The 21,366-nt window shown below is 37.9% G+C and overlaps 1 protein-coding gene across 2 annotated transcripts; it reads right to left on the bottom strand.

Annotated features, from left to right (window-relative positions):
* Positions 1-1,113: 1,113 nt before the first annotated feature.
* On the bottom strand, positions 1,114-21,132 carry LOC111773095 (hyaluronidase PH-20-like). Of its 2 annotated transcripts, XM_070265007.1 has the most exons (7): positions 20,611-20,910; positions 19,820-19,945; positions 14,317-14,377; positions 10,640-10,756; positions 9,040-10,176; positions 8,276-8,365; positions 1,114-2,475 (listed from the first exon to the last, which is right to left on the bottom strand). In XM_070265007.1, the coding sequence occupies exons 5-7, from the start codon at positions 9,979-9,981 to the stop codon at positions 1,798-1,800; spliced, it is 1,710 nt and encodes a 569-aa protein (XP_070121108.1). In that variant the 5' UTR covers positions 9,982-10,176; positions 10,640-10,756; positions 14,317-14,377; positions 19,820-19,945; positions 20,611-20,910; the 3' UTR covers positions 1,114-1,797. The 2 variants fall into 2 exon arrangements, with proteins under 2 accessions (XP_070121108.1, XP_070121110.1); XM_070265009.1 differs by lacking the exon at positions 19,820-19,945 and having other exon boundaries at positions 20,611-21,132.
* Between the last annotated feature and the right edge of the window lie 234 nt (positions 21,133-21,366).

The raw sequence follows: 21,366 nt of genomic DNA, 5'->3' as shown, positions 1-21,366 counted from the left end.
TAAATATTGGAAGCTGAGATTTGCCCTTATACCTGTCCAACTCCCAAATCCATGCCTTTTCCAATTCACCCTGCTGCCTCCATGCTTTCTAAGTCTTGATAACCTGACAGCCATTTGTGTATTCTAAAGAAACTAGTCCATACATAGCGTCCTTTCCAGATCATTATCAAATTATTTCTTTTTGTGGCTTACTTATGAAAGCATGGCTTTGATAGTAGAATCATAATTAGAGTGGAGCATGAAGGACGGAGCTAAGGAAAAGGGCAGCATTGGTCCAAGAGGACCCGAACTGTGAAAAGTGGTTATGACAACTTCCATGCTTAAAATTCTTTAGTGGCTCCTCAGTGGCTTTTGTTTCTTCAACAAATATTTAGTGAGTACCTACTAAGTCCCGGATACTGTTCATCACACTGTGGATATAGCAGCAAGTAGAACAGACCAAACACCTGCTCTCATGATGTTTATGTTATAGTGAGGTGAAAGGGAGCAAAAAATACATAAATGTATCATGCTGTGATGTGTGTGCATGGAAAAAATAGGGCAAGTTAAGAGGTTTGGGAGTGTCTTTCTCATAAAGTCCAAACTTGTTAGTATGGTTTACAAAAGCTTCATCATGTGGTCATCATCTACTGTACACTACTCTAATAACCATGCTCAGTGTTCCACCCCTTCTGTCTCATGGCCCCATGCTACCTAACTGCTAGGCAATCTCCAAGGCAAAGGACATAACATCTCTTTCATGTAACCCTTGAAATTCTTCTCTGACACTCCCAAATTCTCGTTTGTATGCCAGAACATGCTGAACTTCTCTCATAGCATTTATCACACACTATGTCGTAATGTTCCACTTTCAATGTTACACAACAAACTCACTGATGGCAAGAAACATGCTACGTCACCTTGAATCTGTGACCCTTAATACTGAGGCTGGGAGAGAATAAACCCTCAATAAATTCTATATGAAGGATATGAATGGATGCTTAGATGAAATAAGGCATTTTAGCTACACAAGATCGTCAAATTTGACGATCAAAAGTGAAAAGAAAATTAGAATAGTTTATATATGAATTCTGAAGACATTAAACCACATACAAAAGTTGACAGGATAATCGCTTTTTAAAGATTATCTTTTAATAAAACAGAACTTGAACAAACTATCAAGAGGAAATAACTAAAACCATTGTTCTGTGCTTGAGGAAGACTAGTACATTTAGGATATTACATTTTAAAAGATAAGATTTTTCACCTTAATATTTTCTTGACATCTTTATTACAAATTGCAAACTACTTATAAAGACATCCATTTGCAGTAAATCGGCATTATTCAAATGCTCACCTTCTCAGAAGAAAACTAGACCTCCAAGTGTTTTAGGCCTTACAATCATCGTTGATAGAACCAAGAATATAACACGTATCTCTTAGTTCTATCTATACATTCCCAGTATGTGAAATACTTGCTGTAGACTCATGCCAGTTAGAAAATACAAAATTGGATATCATCTTACAAAACAAATTCTATACTATATTAAACAATCAAAATTCTACTTTGAGTTTCAAAAGCAAAATGTAGCATCACTGGATTTAGTAGTAACAGCGTCCTGACTACGATTTTGTAAAATTAAAGTGCTAGTCAGCATCCTTTGTTTATCAATCAATAACAATTTCAAGTTCAATTTGATCATGAAAGAGCAATTTTTGCTCAAAATACCAAAGTGCTATCTTAGCTACGAGTTTTGACTTACATTTCAAATATAAAACTTCCAGTGTATAGGTATTATCACTTGCCTAAAAAATAATTTAAGCTAGATAAATTATTAAATCTAAAAATGGAAAATATATCAAAACATAAACTATGTAGACAGGAAATTTAATAAGCACTGAACTTGTACTCGAAGGGGTTGTTTTAATTATCTTGTTTTGAATACATAAACGACTGGAGGTATTTTTCCGGTAAACACTCTGACGGCCCCCTTGGGCATTGTTGGAGATAGTTTGCCCGGAACACCTGACTTTGGAACACCCCTTGGGATGTTTCCCATGTACACATGGAGACACCGTGGCAGGTGGTGTAGAGGATGAAGGGCCAGGAGGTTGATCACCGGGTTTTGAGTTTAAAAAGCCATCTATACAAATATCGTTAGTAACACATACATTGACAGCACCAATGTTTTTTATATTATCTCTCTCTTCACAACTGGTGTTGGCATAACAGGTGCAATAGAATTTTTGGGGAAATTGCTGCAGGTCTTCGAGTGTGAGTTGCCCATGTATTGTGTATTTTCCATTTTCCCCAGTTTGAATAGCAAAATTCTTTGGGTTCAGGTGAAGATAGTCACTTGAATTCCAATGTTTCCTTGTACACACTCCTTTCTCCTGGCAAAGCACTTGGCTACACATTTTGGCTGCTAGGGTGACGTTGATAATGTAAGGATTCAGTGCGGTCTTCATGTGATTGTCTAAGGCCGTGCAAGTTTGCTGTAAAATTATAAGAAGGTCAGAATATCAAGGTCCAAGTTAGTTCACATGTGAATTAATTCACTGCAATAAGCAATTTCTAAGGAAACTCGAAAAAATAGACCCAACAAGAGGTAGGAAATATTTTATCTTTTTTACCTTAACAAGAAAGATTATTCCAACTCTTTTTTGTAGCATTCGTAAGTTTCACACGCCTTCTCATGTCACTGAATACATGAAGAGTTGAGGCTTAACATACCCTAGCTTTGGTCTTCCTCAGTAATCCAGAAACTAATGGAGAGGGGTGCAGGATCGTACACCAGTTAGAGCATAGGCTCATGGGTCCATCTGCCCTAATTGGAGTCCCAGTTCCATTAATGACCAGCTGTGTGAACTTGGGAATCTCTCAAGCTTTCTAAGTCTTAGTTTCCTATCTACGTAACCTTGGGCAAATTAATTAACCTGGCTATGCTTCAGCTTCATCACCTGTAAAGTAAAGATAATTATAGCACCTACCTCATAAGGTTGTTGTGAAGATGAAAAGATACTAAGTATATAAGTGCTTAGCCCAGGGCCCACCACATCATTGGTTAGCCCTCAAGAAATTATAAATAAATGTAGTAAGTATCGCATTTGTCACACAAGTTTAAACAGCATTGGAAAGAGTGGTTTCTAAATTGCTAGCTCAGAACAACTAAACAGGGTCAACTGAGTATACTTTATATTAAATGTTATGTATAGTTGAAATTATGGTTATGACAATTCTTTTACCAATATGCTTATTCGGCAGAGTACGAGTGATGAGTAACTAAAATGATTCATCTTGAGACTGGTACATTCTAAAACTGGGACATTGTCCTTTTAAAAACATAGAAGACAGTCACTTTCTTTCATGATCAGCAGTTCCGTTGAGTGAGCTGGCTGTCCTAGTCCTTCAGCTGACCAACAGACGCGGTGGTGGGAGATCAGCAGGAAAGTTGAGGAATCTTGGCAGCTTCCAGTTGAATCTATTTCTTGTTACCTTCCTTGAGATGATGTCACTGATGGTAGGCAGAATAATGGCCTTCCAAGGATGTCCACACTCTAATCCCTGGAACCTAGAACTATGTTATCTTACTTGGTAAAAAGGACTTTACAGGTATGATTAAGGGTATGGACCATGAGATGGAAAGATTATGCTGAATTAATATGTATGGGTTCAATCTAATGACATGAGACCTTAGAAATGTAGAAACTTTTCCAACGGGGATAAAAACAAAGTTAAATGGAAGAAGGACGACAAATCCAAAGGTAGGGGAGACTCAACCCAGCATTGCTGGCTTTGAAGATACAGGAGTGAGTCATGAGCTAAAGAACGCAGCGGCCTCTAGAAGCTGGAAATGACCCTTAGCCACAGCCTGCCAGAAAATAAAGATCTCGTTGCCACAGTCACAAGGAAATGAATCCTGCTGACCACCCAAATGAGCAAGTGAGGATCCTCCCCTAGAAAGGAATGTAACCCTACCAACACCCTGATCTTAGCCCATTGAAACCCATGTTGGACTTCTGACCCACAGAACTGTAAGATAATAAATTTCTCTTGTTTAAATCATTGTTCGCTGTAATTTTTATGGCAATGATAGAAAACCTCTTCTCAACCCTCAAATACCTTTGCATAGTTTTTAGAATAAAATTCAACCTCTCTCAACTTGCATGCAGCCTGATGTGGCGTAGTCCTTCCTTCCTCTCCTACGGTCTTCCCTCACCACTCCGCCTTAGACATACTAGTTGTTTCCCCACCATGGCCAGTTCACTTCAAACTGCACTAACTGTTCCCTCTGCTTGGAATGCTCTTTCCACTAATTTTTAACGTGATTGACTCTGTCTTGTCTTTCAGATCACATCTTTAGTTAGACAATACCCTTCTCAGACACTTTTCCTGTCTATTGTCTCACAGCTCTCCATTTTAATTCTCTGCATAGCACTTATCACATAAAATATTTTTCTTGTTTATGTATTACTTCTATCCCTCCAACTTTAATATAAGCTCCATGAGTGCAGGGTCTCTGTCCATATTCTTCAACACTGAATCCCCAGTGCCGAGGATATATGAGAATTCACAACAAGCTCAGATGACATTGCAGTTGTTCATAGAAATAGGTGTTAGGCAAAAAGAAGAGTAAAAGAATGAGAATAGTTTGAGAATCATTAGCCTACATAAGGCAGGGTCTTTGGAAAGATGTAAAACTAGCTTTCTAGGGGCTGGCCCAATGGCATAGTGGTTGGGTTTGCATACTCTGCTTTGGTGGCCTGGGGTTCACAGGTTCAATCTGGGGTGTGGACCTGGCACTGCTTGTCAAGCCATGCTGTGGCAGCATCCCACATAAGACAGAGAAGGATTGGCACAGATTTTAGCCCAGCACAGATGTCAGCTCAGGTCCAATCTTCCTCACAAAAATAAAACAAAATAAAAGTGGCTCTCTAAAGGATAAGGCCTGGGTTATAGCATTTGTCAATATCCATGGTGTGAATACTCCTACCATGGACAATTTTAAGCCACCAACCTGACATCACTTAATGCAGAATTGGGAATCAAGTACCCCACCATTACACAGGATGGTAGCATGGTATGGAGCAGCACACCATTATATAGTATTTCCACTTATATAGACACCATAGATGTAAATGACCTAACAGTATGGATAATAGTAAAATGAAGTAAATAAGTGATATATTTTGAGTACTTATTACTATTTTTAACAATTTATTTTATTCTAAGTTTTTATAATTTAATTCTTAATAATGGCTGTGTTTTACAACCAGTTCACAAAATTTCTGAATATTTAACAGTCAGGTCTCATGAGCTGGGGCCAGTAGGAGCTGGCTCTGTCACACTCCTGGATCTAATAAAATGGAATAGAACAAAATGGTTTGCTTACATTTGATAACAATTGTTTTAAGTCAATTCCAGTCATTGCAAGTAAATCTGCAATTACCAGTTTCTCAAGCTGTCAATGAATCAGAGGAAACAGGATAAATAATCCGTGACTCAATTGATTACAAATGACATAGAAAAAAGTGGAAGGAATGACAGAACGAGCATTCAAAATCATAAGTTGGGAAAGGTGGCAGAAACTTTAGAAAAGAATCCACAAGGCAGTGTCATTAAGTAGAAAATAGTCATGTTAAAGTTGATGGACTGTCCCTGTATGAATAATATGGAAGTCATGGTAGAAGAATGTGAATCTAAGATTAAAGTGCAATAAAAAAACAAGTGTGACAATTAAATAGTACGTCACGTTATCCTACTAATTGGGAAATGCCTGATTCATTCTCATCACAGTAAGGGTGGAGTTCTCAGTTCTTTAAAAAAAAAGGGAACTATTGTGGAGAACGTATAAATGGTTCCATCATAGAATTAATAAGACTCTTGAGAAAGGTGTTTATAGATTTGAGAAAACAACTAATGAAAATTGGAAATCTACTTAGAAGTATAATTTTTAAATAATTTTCTGACATATGAAAGATTTTGTTAAAGAACATACGCTTTTCTCTAAACTCATATTTTCTGTTATTTCTCTTTATTAGTGATCAAACCAGAGACAATAGAATTATATCAAATAGGTAGAAGGGCCTAGACTACTTTGAAAGAATGTCTCAAAGGTGACTGCTGTTAAGTACTTTTATAAATGAAGTAAAAATATGGCTAGTCTATCTGAAAGGAAAAAGATCAAAAACTGTCTTCTGATCTTAGAGTATAAATTCTCTTTGCTATAGATCCTAGGATCAGACCTCTGGGCCATGAGCTTCATTAGACATTCTCCATGGCGCATACGTCACTAGTAATTCCACATCCATCAGAGAAGGAAAAGCTCAGCTCCAATTCAGCAGTGCCCATGTGACAGCTTTACTCTTGAAAAGGAGTGAAGAGGTGAGGGACAAAGACCTGTTACAGAGAATTAAACAAGGATGAAAAGAAAGGAAGAGAGAAAAGGGTTAGATCATGATAGTGAAAGGATTTTGAGCTAAAGAAAAGGTGTTAGGAGAAAAGGAATAAAATTCATTCTATATAGAACAAAATAAACATTTTTTCCTAATAAAACAAGTATTATTTAAAAATTTTACTTGAAATAGACGCTACTAAATCTAACCTGTGGAGGACAAAAAGAAAGGTTTCTTTTCCTCTCCCTTTGAACAATTTAGTAGGATTTTCCAAAACCAACTCCCAATTGCCTAGGCAGCTCCCTCCCCTAGCCCTTAAAACTCCCTGCCCCTTCAAACCACTCCCCCTAAAATCTTTGCCAGCTCCATGGCAACTACTTCAAGCTAAAAGCCTCGGAATTATTTTAATCACTTCTCTTATCCAACCTACTCACCCAACCCCTCAGCCCATCCTCTAGTTCTGCTGTCGTATTATATTCAAAATCCAAATACGTGCTGGCCCCTGAGGTCCAAGCCATCAACAGCCTCCTCTCCCTGCTCCTGCTCTCTTCTCTGTAAGATCTATTCTCAATTCAACTACGTAGCTCTTCTGAAATGTTCTTCAGAAATTACCACTCTTCTCCTTAAACCTTCTAGTGGCTTTCCATCTCAGAGTAAGAGCCCCCTCATGGACTACGAAGCCCTACCTCTGACCCTCTGCTATCTTACTGACCACACGTCTTACCGCTATCTTCCTTGCCCAGGCATTCCAGTCAAACCTCTCCCTCTTTCTTCAAAAGCTCATTCCAGCCTCAAGGCCACTGCAACTGCCATCTCCATGTGTCCAGAGATTTGGTCCCTTATTTCCATCAGGTCTGTGCTCCAACAGCGCCCAACCAGAGGCCTTCTATGACTACCCCATGTAAGATAGCACCATTCCATCACTCTCCATTTCTGCCTACACTGCCTCACTGCTCTTCATTGCAGTTATCACTACCTGACATATCATACCTGTTTATGTTGTGTTTCCACTTACAAGAATGTAGCTCTATGGTGAAGGGACTTTTCGTTCAACGCTATGTTTCTAGTACCTAAACAACTCCCTAGCACTTAATCATAACAGGCGTTCAATCAGCCAAGGGTTAGCAAACTTTCTGTAAAGTAACAGATTAGTAGATATTTCGGGGTTTTGGAGAATACAGTCTCTGCTGTAACTACTCAATTATTTCCTTGTAGTATAAACCAGCCTTAGGCATCTAAACGAATGAGCATGACTATGTTCCGATAAAACTTTACTGATAGATGCTGAAATTTAAATTCTACATAATTTTAAAGTGTTATGAAATACCATTCTTCTTTTTTTTCATCCATTTGAAAATGTAAAAACTCATTCTTAGACCATGGAGCTGTACAAAAACAAGCAGTAGGTCAGATCTGGCCCATGGCCAGCATTTGCTGGCTCCTGTACTAAACAGTCATGGAGATTAAATGACTAAATTAATACATAAGATAAGCACTTAATGAACAGTAATTGAATGAAAGGAAGAATGAATGAATGAATATTGACTAGCTGGAGCTCTTTTGAGAAGAGACACAGCACAGTGTAGTAGAAAAAACACCAAACACGGATTCAGAAAACTGAGATTGTAATCCTGTCTTTGCTACTCACTAGCCACATAGGCTAGAGAATTTCAATTAATCTAACTGAATTTCTGTTTCCTCACTGGAAAACAGGTACAATATTTTCTGCCTTACAACATAACCACACAAACGATAGTTTAATTCAGCCAGTATTAATTGAGTACCTATCAGTCTGTGCCAAGCACAGCAATTATTTTATTATTCAATACCACAACAATCCTCATTGTTAAAACATTAAAAGTAGAAATGTTCTCATCCATTTCCTATCAATTCAACTTACCATAGTGCTGCTTAAATCGGAGGTTCCCCAGAATATAGTTCCTGAGACTCCTAGAGCAATATTTTCACCAATTGTATTCACAAAGTCATCCTGGCAAATGTGATAGCAGGAGTTAATAGATAACAACTCAATGAAATGTTACACTTAGGACAGTAACACCAAGCTAAGCATGCTGACACAACAACAATAGTTTAAATATTTCCCCACTATTTATTTCTATCTTTTACATAGTCACTGCCGTACTATAACAAAAATAGATTTTCTATTATTATTTTTTCTTTTTTATTTATTTATTTATTTTTATTTTTTAAAGCATAGGGGTGTTTTTTCTTTTTTTTTTCCGGATGTACATCTTAATATATTTCGAATTCTGTGAGGATTACATCATGTTCACCACCCAAAAACTAATGATAGTTCATCCCCTCACATGTGAGCCTGATCACCTCTTTTGCTCTCCCCCCTTATTATTATTTTAATTACCTCTATTGACAAGAGAGCATTCCCACGAAAGAAAAAAAAAGGGAACTGAGTTAACACTTTTTCAATACTGCCTAATTCTCCATGGTTGCTAAGATATTATATGATGACATTAAAAGTGAAGTATATTCTTATTTTGCATTCATATAGTGATGCAGAACTACCTGTGTGCATATTCCTGAAGGATACTGAAAACTAAATTTCATTCCTTTCAAACATGATGTTAAATTCCCCTAAACATCATTTGTAGACACTCTTTCATAGGCTTTATGCCTTGATTCACTTACCTGAGAAAGATATTCTGAAGGCTTATCAGAAAAAACTGGGCGTGTATATGTAAAGATGGGAAGTGGACTTTCAGCACTGGGAAGTTTAGAAACTCGAATGGCTTCCTGAACACGATTCCTGACAAAGAGTGCAGCTAGTGGAGAAGACTTTAATTTGCTATTCAAGTGAACAGATGGGTAAAGGGCAGTGCTTTCGTTCCACAACCAGTCAAGTCCATCGTTTCTTATCTTTTCTATATCATAGCAACTTCCATTGTAATCGGATCCTTTATAGTGATTGTAACACTCAGGGAAAAGATAAAAACCCCATAAGTGATTTGGCTTAAGTGATTTTCCAAGTTTTAAAGTCTCTAGCATGAAACTCTTTCCTGCCTTTTCAAACATTGTTTTGGCCGTCTTGGTGGCCTCAGTGACGTTAAGTTGTGCATTTTCTTCCTGAACCAGCAAAATAGATTGCTGCCTGTAAATATCTTTAGCTTGCCAGTTTCTTACCCAGGTAGGCCTCCACTCTTCCCAGTCAATGACAGCCAAGCCCACGTGGTCTGTTGGAATGTAATAGGAAATGTCAGCCTTAGCTTTCTCCAAATGACCTGGTAAGGATCCCGACTGGGGGAGTCCTCCATTCACAAGTTTGCCTGTCTTTGCTTCTATGTAAGGATAGTAGCCAAGTCTATCACTATAAAATAACGTAATATTTTGTCCTGTGACATTTACTCGGGGGCTTCCTACTAAAGAGAAGAGCCTCAGATCTAGTGACACATTAAACTTCTCAGCACAAACGTCAGTTGGGGCATTCCAGGCCCAGAGAAAAGGAGTATTTGGGAAGATAGGGGGTGCTCTGAAATCCACAGTCAAGCAACACGGAATCAAAAGGAACGTGAACACCACCTGTGATGTTCCACTGGACCCAACAAAGCCATGCTGGATCCTTAGCACTCCCATTGCAAAGAGTAATGACTATGAAAATCACTTATTTCTTCCTACACACTTTTTTTATCCAATACTTGATGCAAGATATAAGCACAGAAGAGAGAGGGTCGAACGAAGCCACTCTGATGGATAAAGAGGTATAACGATGATTTACATTTAAATATTATTCTTCTTTGTATTTCAGGAATGTTTTGCAAGTTGCTTCATCTATAACCGAAAAAAGAAGAAATAGAGAATGTATTGTTACACTACATTTCTGTATCAGAGATTGTAAGCTTTACGAAGTTCTCAACTTTAAGTGTAGGCAGTTTAATTCAATCTTTTCCTTTCTTTTTCTTTGGGGAGGAAGACTGGCTCTAAGCTAACATCTGTTGCCAATCTTCCTTTTTTTGCTTGAGGAAGATTATTGCTGAGCTAACCTCTGTACCAATCTTCCTCTATCTTATGTGGGACATCGCCGCAGTGTGGCTTGAAAAGCAGTTGTAGGTCTGCACCTGGGATCCGAACCCTCCAACCTCAGGCAACTGCAGCGAAGCATGTGAACTGAACCACTACACCACCAGGCTGGCCCCAGTTTAATTCAATTTTTGAAGAGGGAGGACCTCCTCCTATGTTTGAATCAATACAATTATCTCCTCCTGTATATGATACAAATTATATAGCAGCTCACGTTTGTCTCAGCTTCCCAAATCATTCGTGAGCCTGCAGAGAGGTGAATGCAGCTATTTGTTCGTTTTGCCTTCTCAGTCGTGCAGAATGCTGTACCAAGCAACGCCTTCCCAAAAGCCTGTTGAAAGAAAATAAAGTCCAAGTCAAACCTCTCGTTCTTCTTTGCTATTTCTTGAAAGCCCACTCTCTAGTGGTCTGCTAAATACTGAAAACAGCAATCTCATAGAATTGTAAAGTTTTACCTTTTTTGTGAAGGAGAACAGGGAGAGGCGGAAGTAAAAGTCAACTTCTGCCTGAGGTAATAAGTCGAAAGTTTGCTCGAAACTATTGAATCAACCAAAATCTCCTACCAAAGGACAAGTCTGAGCGCTCTTTGGAACCTGCTCAGTCATAGCTTAAAGTAGTGTACTCTCATGTCTAAAGTTAATAAAACATTTTACTAATTTACATCTTCCACTAAGGATTGGTTCTGGCCTAGCTTAATAAAAGCAATATTTGAATTTTGGTATTATATAGTCTTTGAGAAGTGATATTGTGTTATCATTCTGATTGTCACAAACTGAAGAGTTATGGCACATTTTATGGTACAATAAAATGGTCTGACCCAAGGATAAGAAATTAAGCTTTGTCTTATTTAACATTGGTATTTGTAAAAATTACCTACAAGAAGACATATTTAAACATTCTGTGATTCCAGGAGGAAACAAGAACCTCTTTTTAGTTAGATTAGTAGTTTATTGCTATGTAAAGGTACATGGCATTGTGCCATTCTTCCCAGGAAAGTGTATCCTTACCATAGCAAATTACCTAAAGATTTTTATAGTTTAAGCCCTAATAAATTTCCTTACTCAGGACCTAGAAAATCTTCACCTAAGGTGATATTGGAAGAAAAAATGAATTCCATTCAACTACCAGTTACTGATAGCAATGCCTGAATGGCAGAGAGTGGGAGAAGTAAATGGAATAAAGAAAGGATTAGATTTCCTTATGTCTCAGGGAAGAATGTTCAGCTTATTGAAAAAGTTAACATTCAAATCTAATTTCCACATGATCATTTTATCAAGAAAAACATGGGGTAGAATGAGCCTATTGGGAAGATCTCTACCCACAGACCTCTTCAAAAAAGAATGGATACTTCTATCCTTGAAAATTGTGAATTTAAATTTTTCTAACTTAAAAAGTAATAAGACTGTTGACATACAAAGGATAGACCCTCTGATGGGTTAAAAAGTATCCCCCAAAATTCATTTCTACCCTGAACCTCAGAGCATGACCTTATTTGGAAATAGAGTCTTTGCACATATAACTTGCTAACTTTCTTGAGATGAAAACATCCTAGATTTAGAGTAGGCCCTAAATCCGATGGCTGGTATCCTTATAAGAAGAGGAGAGAATGCAAAGACATAGAGATGCAGGAAAGAAGGCCATGTGGATATCGAGGCAGAAATTGAAGTGATACAGCTACAAACCAAGGAATGCCAAGGATTACCAGAAGCCACCGGAAGCTAGGAAAACACAAGAAAAAGTTCTTCCCTGGTGTCTTGAGGGGGAACACAGCCCTGCCAACACCTTAGTTTAAAACTTCTAGCCTTCAGAACTGTGAGAAAATAAATTTCTGTTGTTTTCAAGATTTTATTTTTCCTTTTTCTCCCCCAAGCCCCCAGGTACACAGTTGTATATTTTAGTTGTGGGTCCGTCTAGTTGCGGCATATGGGATGCTGCCTCAGCATGGCTTGATGAGCGGTGCCATGTCCGTGCCCAGGATTCAAACCAGTGAAACCCTGGGCTGCCGAATCAGAGCACAAGAACTTAACCACTCGGCCACGGGCTGACCCCAAATTTCTGTTGTTTTAAACCACCAAGTTTGTGGCAATTTGTTCCAGCAGCCCTAGGAAACTCATTATAATCATCAAGGGTAAAAGAAAGGATTATAGTTCCTACAAGTCTCTTTTCTTTCCACAAACCAGTTTCAACTTCAAGAGAAAGACTGGTATACCCGTAGGTATTATAATGTAACTCTTACCCAACCCTGAGAACACCAAACTAGTGACAGAGCCTGAACCAGAACCCACATCTTCCAGACTCATTCTATGGAATAGAGCCTTCTTGGGGACTTCAGGGTTTAAGGAGAAAAGGCAAATTCTCCAACCTATGGGCCACCTAATGCTTATCAATATAATCTCCACAAACATCACTGTTTCACACAAAACGAGACAGTTGGTATCTGTGTGAGCCAAGGCCATGGACAGAGTCAAAAGGACACCAGGCCAGGAAGACTTGCTTGAACTTGAAATTGAAAGCAGGTTTGAGTCCCAGAGGCAAGAGTTCTAAAGGAATTTAATTTCTCTAGGCAAAGAGACAGACAGCTGAGAGACTGAGTAAGTGTTAGTATATAAGTGAGGGGGAAAAAAGAAGAGAGGAGACAGAAACATTTTCAGATCTAAAGTACAAAGGCAAGATCCAGAAATCATAGATCATAGCTTTATGACTAAAGTCAAAGAATTAAATCAATTCCTTTCAGACCATCAGTGGAACCTTAGGGATTCTCAACATTCACTTCTGAGACCCAGTTAGAGGAAGTAGCATAAGCCCAGACCGTCATGAGTAGCGAAGACTATATTTGGGCTGGCTGTTATCTTAATTGCCCTGAGCACCTCTCAATTCTCTTGGGTCTTATTGTCTAAAGATATTTTAGCCAGTCAATCATTCATCCAACATTCATTGAACCTCTAGAATTTGTCAAGTACTGGGGAAGCACGGTAATTTTTTTTTAAAAAAGGAAGACAGTATACACTTGTTAACAGGTATAAGAAATTCAAACATTGATAGCCAGAAGTGAAGAGCACAATAATGGTGTTTTAGGATATGCCGAAAGCACCATGAGCACCAACACCCAAGACACCTGAGTAGACGAGATGTGGCTCCAGGCAGAGAACGATACTTAAGTTGGAGAGACCCAAGTAGGAGTGGGGGCTGGGGATAGAGGCCAGGATTAGACACAGAGGAGAATAGATCCGGTGATGTAGTCGGTAATCCATTATGGGAGAAGTTGGAGGAGCTGAAAAGGAAAGATAACGTGGGCAATGAGGAGACTCAGATTCCGTACCAGGAATTCTGTTTGCAGCCCTTAGGCAGGCAACGTGTGTGAGACTATAGCAAAAGTCAAATCTCATGTCCTGTCCTAAAAATAGATCCGCCATTTTGCTGGAGGTATTTGGAATGGTGCCAAATCTTCTAATTTTCACTATGTCAGTTATCCAAATGTGGGCATATCAATTTTAAATATGGAAAAAATCTCCATACATTTAAATGTTGGCACTGTTCTAACATCGTGAGGGGAAAACAAAAGAAAATTTCATCTAACAGGGCTTGGGGCTGTCGATCAGGGATACCAGGCCCAAAAGACTATGTTGTTAGGATAGTGACATGATCAAATTTGTTTCAGAATGATTATTATAACCACTCTATACAAGACACAATTAAAGAGGGACAAAGTAGAAGTTGTGTAAATAAATAGAAGAGTAGAAGAGTGACAGTGCCGGGAAGAGGACAAGATTTGACAGCCATTGGTCACCAAATGCATTTGAAAGAATAAGGAAGGGGGTAACTTATGACTCCTAGGTTTCTGGCTTGAACAGCTAGATGGAACCAAAGTACATCAAAAAGACAACTACTCACCTCTTTCTTGATACCCATAATTCTCCATTTGTAAGAAGAATAGTTAAAACCGTAATAGTAGCTGTAACGATAAAGATAATGGATGTGAAATTTTTTCAAAAAAGTAAAATATCCTAGACACTTGATATAAACATAAAAAATTGTTTTTAAGATGTCATTATATGTCCCATTCAGATTTGCTTCCAAATAATTGGGCAGGGTGGGGGGTGGGGAAGGTGGCATGGCACCTGCGGAGGAAGGGGACGATTTGAGTTTAGGTGAAAAAGATTGGCCATGAGTTAATAATTATAGAAACTGGGTGATGAATACATGGAGGTCATTTCTTCTACTTTTGTGTATGTGTGAATAGAAGGAGATTAGAACATTCCACCCCAAAATATGCCACTTTGGCATATTGGTTATTTTGAGCCTAAGGCACTTGAAAAACAGCAGATGCAGAAAGGGCTCTCTGACCTCTCCCTTTCTACCAAAAAGCAGGACATAAAATTTCCCCTGAGAAAGACGCCCTTTCAGTACCAGGAAAAGAACGTTCTTATCTCTGGAGGTGGGGAAATCACCCCAAGATAATACCCTTGTCTTCTGTGAATTTCCCCCATACATTTCCTCATCACTTTCCCACAATTTACCACCCCTAGTTCACAACCCTTTTTCTTTTGTCACACCTCCAGAATATATAATTCTTTTTTTTTCTTTTGGTGAGGAAGACTGGCCCTGAGCTAACATGTGTTGCCAATCATCCTCTTTTTGCTTGAAGAAGACTGTTGCTGAGCTAATATCCATGGCAATCCTTCTCTATTTTATATGTGGGATGCCTCCACAGCATGGCTTGATGAGCAGTGTGTAGGTCCACAACCAGGATCCAAACCCACGAACCCTGGGCCACCAAAACAGAGCACATGAACTTAACCACTACACCACTAGGCAGTCCCTGGAATTTATCATTCTTTGTTGGAATGGTATATAAGCTTTCAGGCCTATCTGTTTCTTTGGGTCTTCATTTATTTTCTATAAATCCTCCCACACTGTGTAAAAATATTAACACTAAATAAACTTTTTTATACTTTTCTCCTGTCAATCTATCTTTGCTCAGTTTAATTTTCAAGCCCAGCCACAGAACCAGAGAGAGTAAAGGAAAAGTCTTATCTTCCCCACAGAATTTTACATGGTAAAGTTCATTTGTTTTTAATGTTCCACTCAATGTGAGAAAATATTCTTGTCTCAACAAGTACCATTTTGATGATGTGGCTTCAACAAAATTCCACTGAACAAGACATCCTTTTACAGCAGATGTGTTCACAAATCCCCAACATTTAGCCATGAAAGGTGTTGTCATTTTGGTATATAGTTATTGAACTCAGGTTTCTGAATCCGAAGTATACATCCAACTGCTAGCCAATGATCTCTAAACTTTTTTGAGCACATCTGATAAAGCATATTCATTTATAAATATATACATGTGTAAATGTGTCAAAATTTATATTAGCAGTAAAGTTTATCTTATTTTAATTCTTAAACTAATAAAACAAAAATAAATGTAAGAAATTAAATCAACCTTAAAGCATTGGCACCACCTCCTTTTTCTATCTATTTCCACGAAGTTTAAATGCAGTTTAAAAAATCAAAAAGTAACGTCTGGTAAGCCCCGTGTCTTGTATGAGTAAAAAAAATTCAAAAATGAAAATGGTGGCAAAGTCATTAGAATCCTCTTGTTTTAGGACATCTGCTAGTGAAATATCATAAGATAAACAATTCAAAAAACTCTGAATTATGTTTACTTGTCCGAATCTTGTAGATATGATTCTTGCATTAGGTTTCTGGAATACATAACTTAAAGTCTCTTACATATCTAAAAATCTAAATTTGGGGGGCTCACTTCTCAACTCCATTTCAACTATTTTATCCTTTGACTTTTTTTCTCCATGTGAAACTTCTTCTCAGCTCAATGGACAATGCCTAACGGGAACACAATAAATCAGTTCCGTGCTTAGAGAATGAAATTTTTTCTAAGACTATTTTCCTTTGGAAGCACACTAATATATATGGTTTAACTTCCTAAATCATGTGAGAATATTTTGATTTATTAATGATAATAAGAAATATCCGGAGAAATCTAAATCTAAAAGAAATGATTTTTTTTTAATTCTGTTCAATCATAAAGAAGAGCAATAGAATCGAAGAACATCAGTGAGATCAAAGAATCATTGAGTATATTTCAGAGAATTCACATTTTATTGAATTTGCCAAGGAAAGGTGAACCCACTAAGTAAAAGATACTGATTTTTATGTATTTATTGTATATATATATATATATACATTTTTTTGATGAAACAAACTCTCTCTTCTTTAGTGTACATCTGTGAACAAAGCCTTAGGGCACGGAATTGGGGGCAGACCTAGAGGTTAGCATCTAAAATAGCATCTTCCTTTTATTTAGAGCCTCTAATAGAGGATTTTACACAAGAACCTCAACTCCCTAGAAAATCTTATCTGACTGAAGTCCCCATAATTAACATCTGACCTTCTCTCTCCACTAATATGTATAAGGTCTGTACTCAATCATATCTCTTGATCCCTTTCCAAATGTCCTCTTTGCTCATTGTCTGGATAACTTCTTCTTAAAGCACTTCTGCTAAGTTTTTGAAATCCCCCCAACCCCTAACAATGATACTTACTAGAAACCCTTTCACAGTTCGGGCACCCAACTCATCTTCAGTAGTGGCAAGGCAAGAAGGCTGTAGATTTAATGTCTTCCTAGAGCATTGGCAACTCATAACACCCTTTAAAAAAAATTCTTTTATCTCAAAATAGACTTAAAATCTTAAGATCTGAATACATCCAAAATCCTATTTAAATTACTCTTATTCCTGTTGTAAAGGAATTTTATCAACAGAACACACGATAACTAAATCCTTTGAACTGGGAATCCCTTGTTTGAGGCTTAGTCTAAAACTATATAGGTAGGTAGAGATATTCACATATGTAGTATTCTCTACTATGTATTGTACCATCTATGAAATAGGAAAATGTGAAAAATAACTTCAATACCCAATGCTGATATAATGACTTAAATAAATACAGTATTTCAGTCTGAGGGAATTTATGCAGATAACAGAGCTAGTTATAAAGATAATTAAGCAACATGTAAAGATGTTTGCCTAAAATAATAAGGAACAGTGTAGGGGAGGAAGAAATTTTCCTCTAACCTTCTAGATTCTTCTGGCTGGCCTAAGAATTAAATTCACATGAGAAAGATTAATAGGAGAAAATCAAATTTAATTGCATATGTATGGGAACGCCACATACATGAGAGGTTCCAAGACAGAAAAGTAAAATGAGGTATTTATGCCATCTTGAGCCAAGGAATAGAATAGGGGCCTGGGGCTTCTGAGGAGAGTAGGATAATTCACAGGATGACAAGAAGAGCAGATGTTCAGTAATCAGATTTTTCTTTTTTTCTTTGGCTAAGGAAGATTGACCTTGAGCTAACATCTGTTGCCAAACATCTTCTATTTTGTATGTGAGCCACCACCACAGCATGGCCACTGATAGACGAGTGGTGCAGGTCTGCACCTGGGAACCGAACCCGGGCTGCTGAAGTAGAATATTTCGAACTTAACTGTTAGGCCACCGGGGCTGGCCTAGTAGTAATTAGATTTTTGCTTTATCATACAGATGGGTCATAAAAAGTTATTGCTGGTAATAACTCTTATTATGGGAAAGGCCCCCAATTTAAATTCTTTAAGGGCGAGGTAAAAGTGTCTTGAGCCTGCTGGGTCTTGACTGCCTTTAGTTCAAAATATTCCACTTGTCAAAATGATACATAATTTCCCCAAGGGAGAAAAATCCAGGTGCAAGTTTCTTCTCTTAAAGGAAAAATTTAAACACATTTTCAGGAAAGAAAGGACCCTTCAAGCAAGATGTTTTTCTAGGAAATTTCTTGTTAAGCTGTGATATTTTATAAATAACTTGGCGAGAAATAGATATGGTAAATTTAACTCAACAAGAGAAGTTAATACCATTTTTGGTGGCATTCCATCAACTCCTTTTTCCTTTCCCTCTTCTTTTATTGTTATTATCATTATTATTCCCCTCCCTTGGTTTCTTCTCCTTTTTCTTTTTTTTTAAAGATTGGCACCTGAGCTAACATCTGTTGCCAATCTTTTTTTTTTTCTTCTTCTTCCCAAAGTCCCCCAGTACATAGTTGTATATTCTAGTTGTGGGTCCTTCTGGTTGTGCCATGTGGGATGCCGCCTCAACATGGCCTGATGAGCAGTGCCATGTCTACCCCCAGGATCTGAACTCTACTTTGAATTTCAGTAAACTTAAAATCATGGTTCATGGTGATGCTTTAAAATGAAGATGTCCAAACACAAAACGAAGAGTAGCATCCTGAAGCCACAGAGTTCAAACATGACTCAGAAGTTGGAGCCAAGCATGAGGCACCAACACACCCGGATATGACTGAAACTAAGTAATTGAATAATTGAATAAAGTCCTGAAGAGTCTCTGAATTCCAGAGGCTAATTAAAAAAGCAATAGCTTTGCTAGTGATGCTGTCTACATGCCACTGGTCAAACTCCAGGCTGAGCTCAGTGATGCCTGACTTGCAGGCAACCCAACATTGCACCATCATAAACGCAGGACCAGTCCTAGTTCTGTAATGGCAGTGGCTCAGCTGCCTAGCACGAATAGGCAAAAGGGCTTAGTACCAATCAAGTCAAAGTTTAAGAGGAAGAACAAACACCTCTGTTATCACCGGTGCCTTGAATAACGAAGTTCACAAAAGTATAATAGTATATAACACGGGCTATGAGTTTGCAATTGGTCTTCTATTAGCAATAACCAATGTTTCTCTTCGCTTGACTTTTGGTTTTTATTTCTCTGAATTGTCAAAGTCATAGTTACTAAATCTTCCACATACGGGATTATAGCAAAGATCCAAATGGCGACCACAGTATCACACAAACAGAAAACACCTATCTGTTCCTGAACTTCCTTTGTCTAAAGGCAATAGGGACTCAATCGCATCAAATGTAATAAACACATTTAATAATGCTGAAGATAAATGCTATTTAAAAAAAAGATATGAGCTTAGTTTCAAAAGATAATAACACGTTTCTTCTTCCTTTTTTTTTTTCTTTTTTGAGAAGATTAGCCCTGAGCTAACATCTGTGCCCATCTTCCTCTACTTTATATGTGGGACACCTGCCACAGCATGGCTTGATAAGCTGTGCATAGGTCCGTGCCCGGGATCTGAACTGCTGAACCCCTGGCTGCAAAAGCAGAACACATGAATCTAACCATTATGCCACCGGGCCAGCCCAGGCATTTCTTCTCTTATCTATTTAAGATATCTGGAGCCTATAGAGATAATGGAGCACTTATGATGCAGATTGAATTTTTCCTTAAACTAAAGGACTGGTTCAAAAATCTTGTCAGTTTTAAGTGTTTAATATTTATCTTCCTAAAAAGCCATGTTCTGCAGTCTACCTTAAGAATGTACCTTTTGTGAAAGCAAAACTATGGCTGAAGTCTCAAGCAATCAAATGTCTTCCCAGCATATTCATCTTTTTCTCCACTTCTAAGGAATGCGTGGCAACTCAGTCTAGGCCAGCATTTCAGACAGGATCTAGAGAGAAATAAAACCCAAATCTTTCATTATCCGCATGAAAATTCCTATTCTTTTGAGGAAGAAGAGTTTTATGATGGCAGGTTCTCATCATTCCGCTGGGATCCTGCCTTGTACCTCTGGTATAAATCTCTTTGCCCTAGATTTATTCTAGTCTCTATTTGGAGTCTAGAGATATATCTCTCAGTCACGGTTCCCCCTGTGCAGCCTTTCCAAACAGATCTGACTATTGAAGTGCTCATCTCTGATTGCCACCAAGACTATTTTAAAGGTATCAAGGCTCTCAAAAAATTGTACTTATTTCTTAGCACTACTCAGTTTATGTTCAAATTTGAAACATGTCTGTCTCCCTCCCTAGACTCTAAGCTCACAGTTGTGTTCCCAATTCCCAGTACTGTGCCTGGCACAGAGTAGGAGATCCATAAGTACTTAATCCAGTGGGTGAATGAGTGAACTGTCTATCCATCAGTTAATTCCTTGATCAAATTATTTCTTCCTTTTTTCCACTTTCACTAGATGACTTTTAATTTCCTGCCATTCTCCCAAAGCACAAGTTCATGTATTGCATTAAACCCAATTTGTCCTATCTTAAACATTAACAAGATGAAGAGTTTAGGAGGTAACAATTATCAACCTTCAGTAACAATAGCTACTTTTGACCTTACCTTGTTATATGGAAAGTAAGATGTATCTCAGAGGTTACAATTAGCAGGGACTTAAAAAATCTCTAATTCTAATCTCATCTAATTCTCTCAACTGCCTCCAACTGCCACCATTCTCTCTAGCTAATGGTGTAATAGAGTCCGAGATTAGAATACTTGTGCCACAGCAGTGCTGGAAACATTTATTGGTGTCTCCCTTTACAAGGTCTTTTCCTCTCCTCTTCTTAAATTCACTTTTAACCTTTTTTTTCTGTCTTAACTGAGTCTTCCATCTCATGGCTCCAACTCATGGCTAAAGGGATTAAGGAGCCCAGATCCAGAAAAGGATAGAGGCTTTATTTCCATTTTTAACTCTATTATGCAACAGCTGGAGGATTCAAATTATTCATTCTTCAGATATCACTTAACTCTTTAAAAATGTATTGGTAATACTTAGATCAGTCTAATTCCTGAGGATGCTGGGATGATGTGTGAAATGATAACCACGAAGTATTTTTCACAAGAAGCTCTGTAAATCTGAAGTGCAGTATTATTTCCCCCGGACTCTCTATATTATTAAATCTTACTTATTATAGTCCATTTACCCCAAACTATCAGAAAAACAGCTGTATTAAGGTGTGGAGAGAATTGTTTTTGACCTACAGGAGTGATAAAAGCCAAGATACGTAATTTGATTAAGGACATCTCTAGAATAATGTAGGGATTGTGGACTCCTAGGCCAAAAACTCTGAAGAAGTATTTACCATGGATACTGACAGT

The sequence above is a fragment of the Equus caballus genome, chromosome 4 (genome assembly GCF_041296265.1).
Source record: "Equus caballus isolate H_3958 breed thoroughbred chromosome 4, TB-T2T, whole genome shotgun sequence".
Classification (NCBI taxonomy): domain Eukaryota; kingdom Metazoa; phylum Chordata; class Mammalia; order Perissodactyla; family Equidae; genus Equus; species Equus caballus.
The sequence above is the reverse complement of the archived record's forward strand: the minus strand, read 5'-3'. Positions and strand labels throughout refer to the sequence as shown.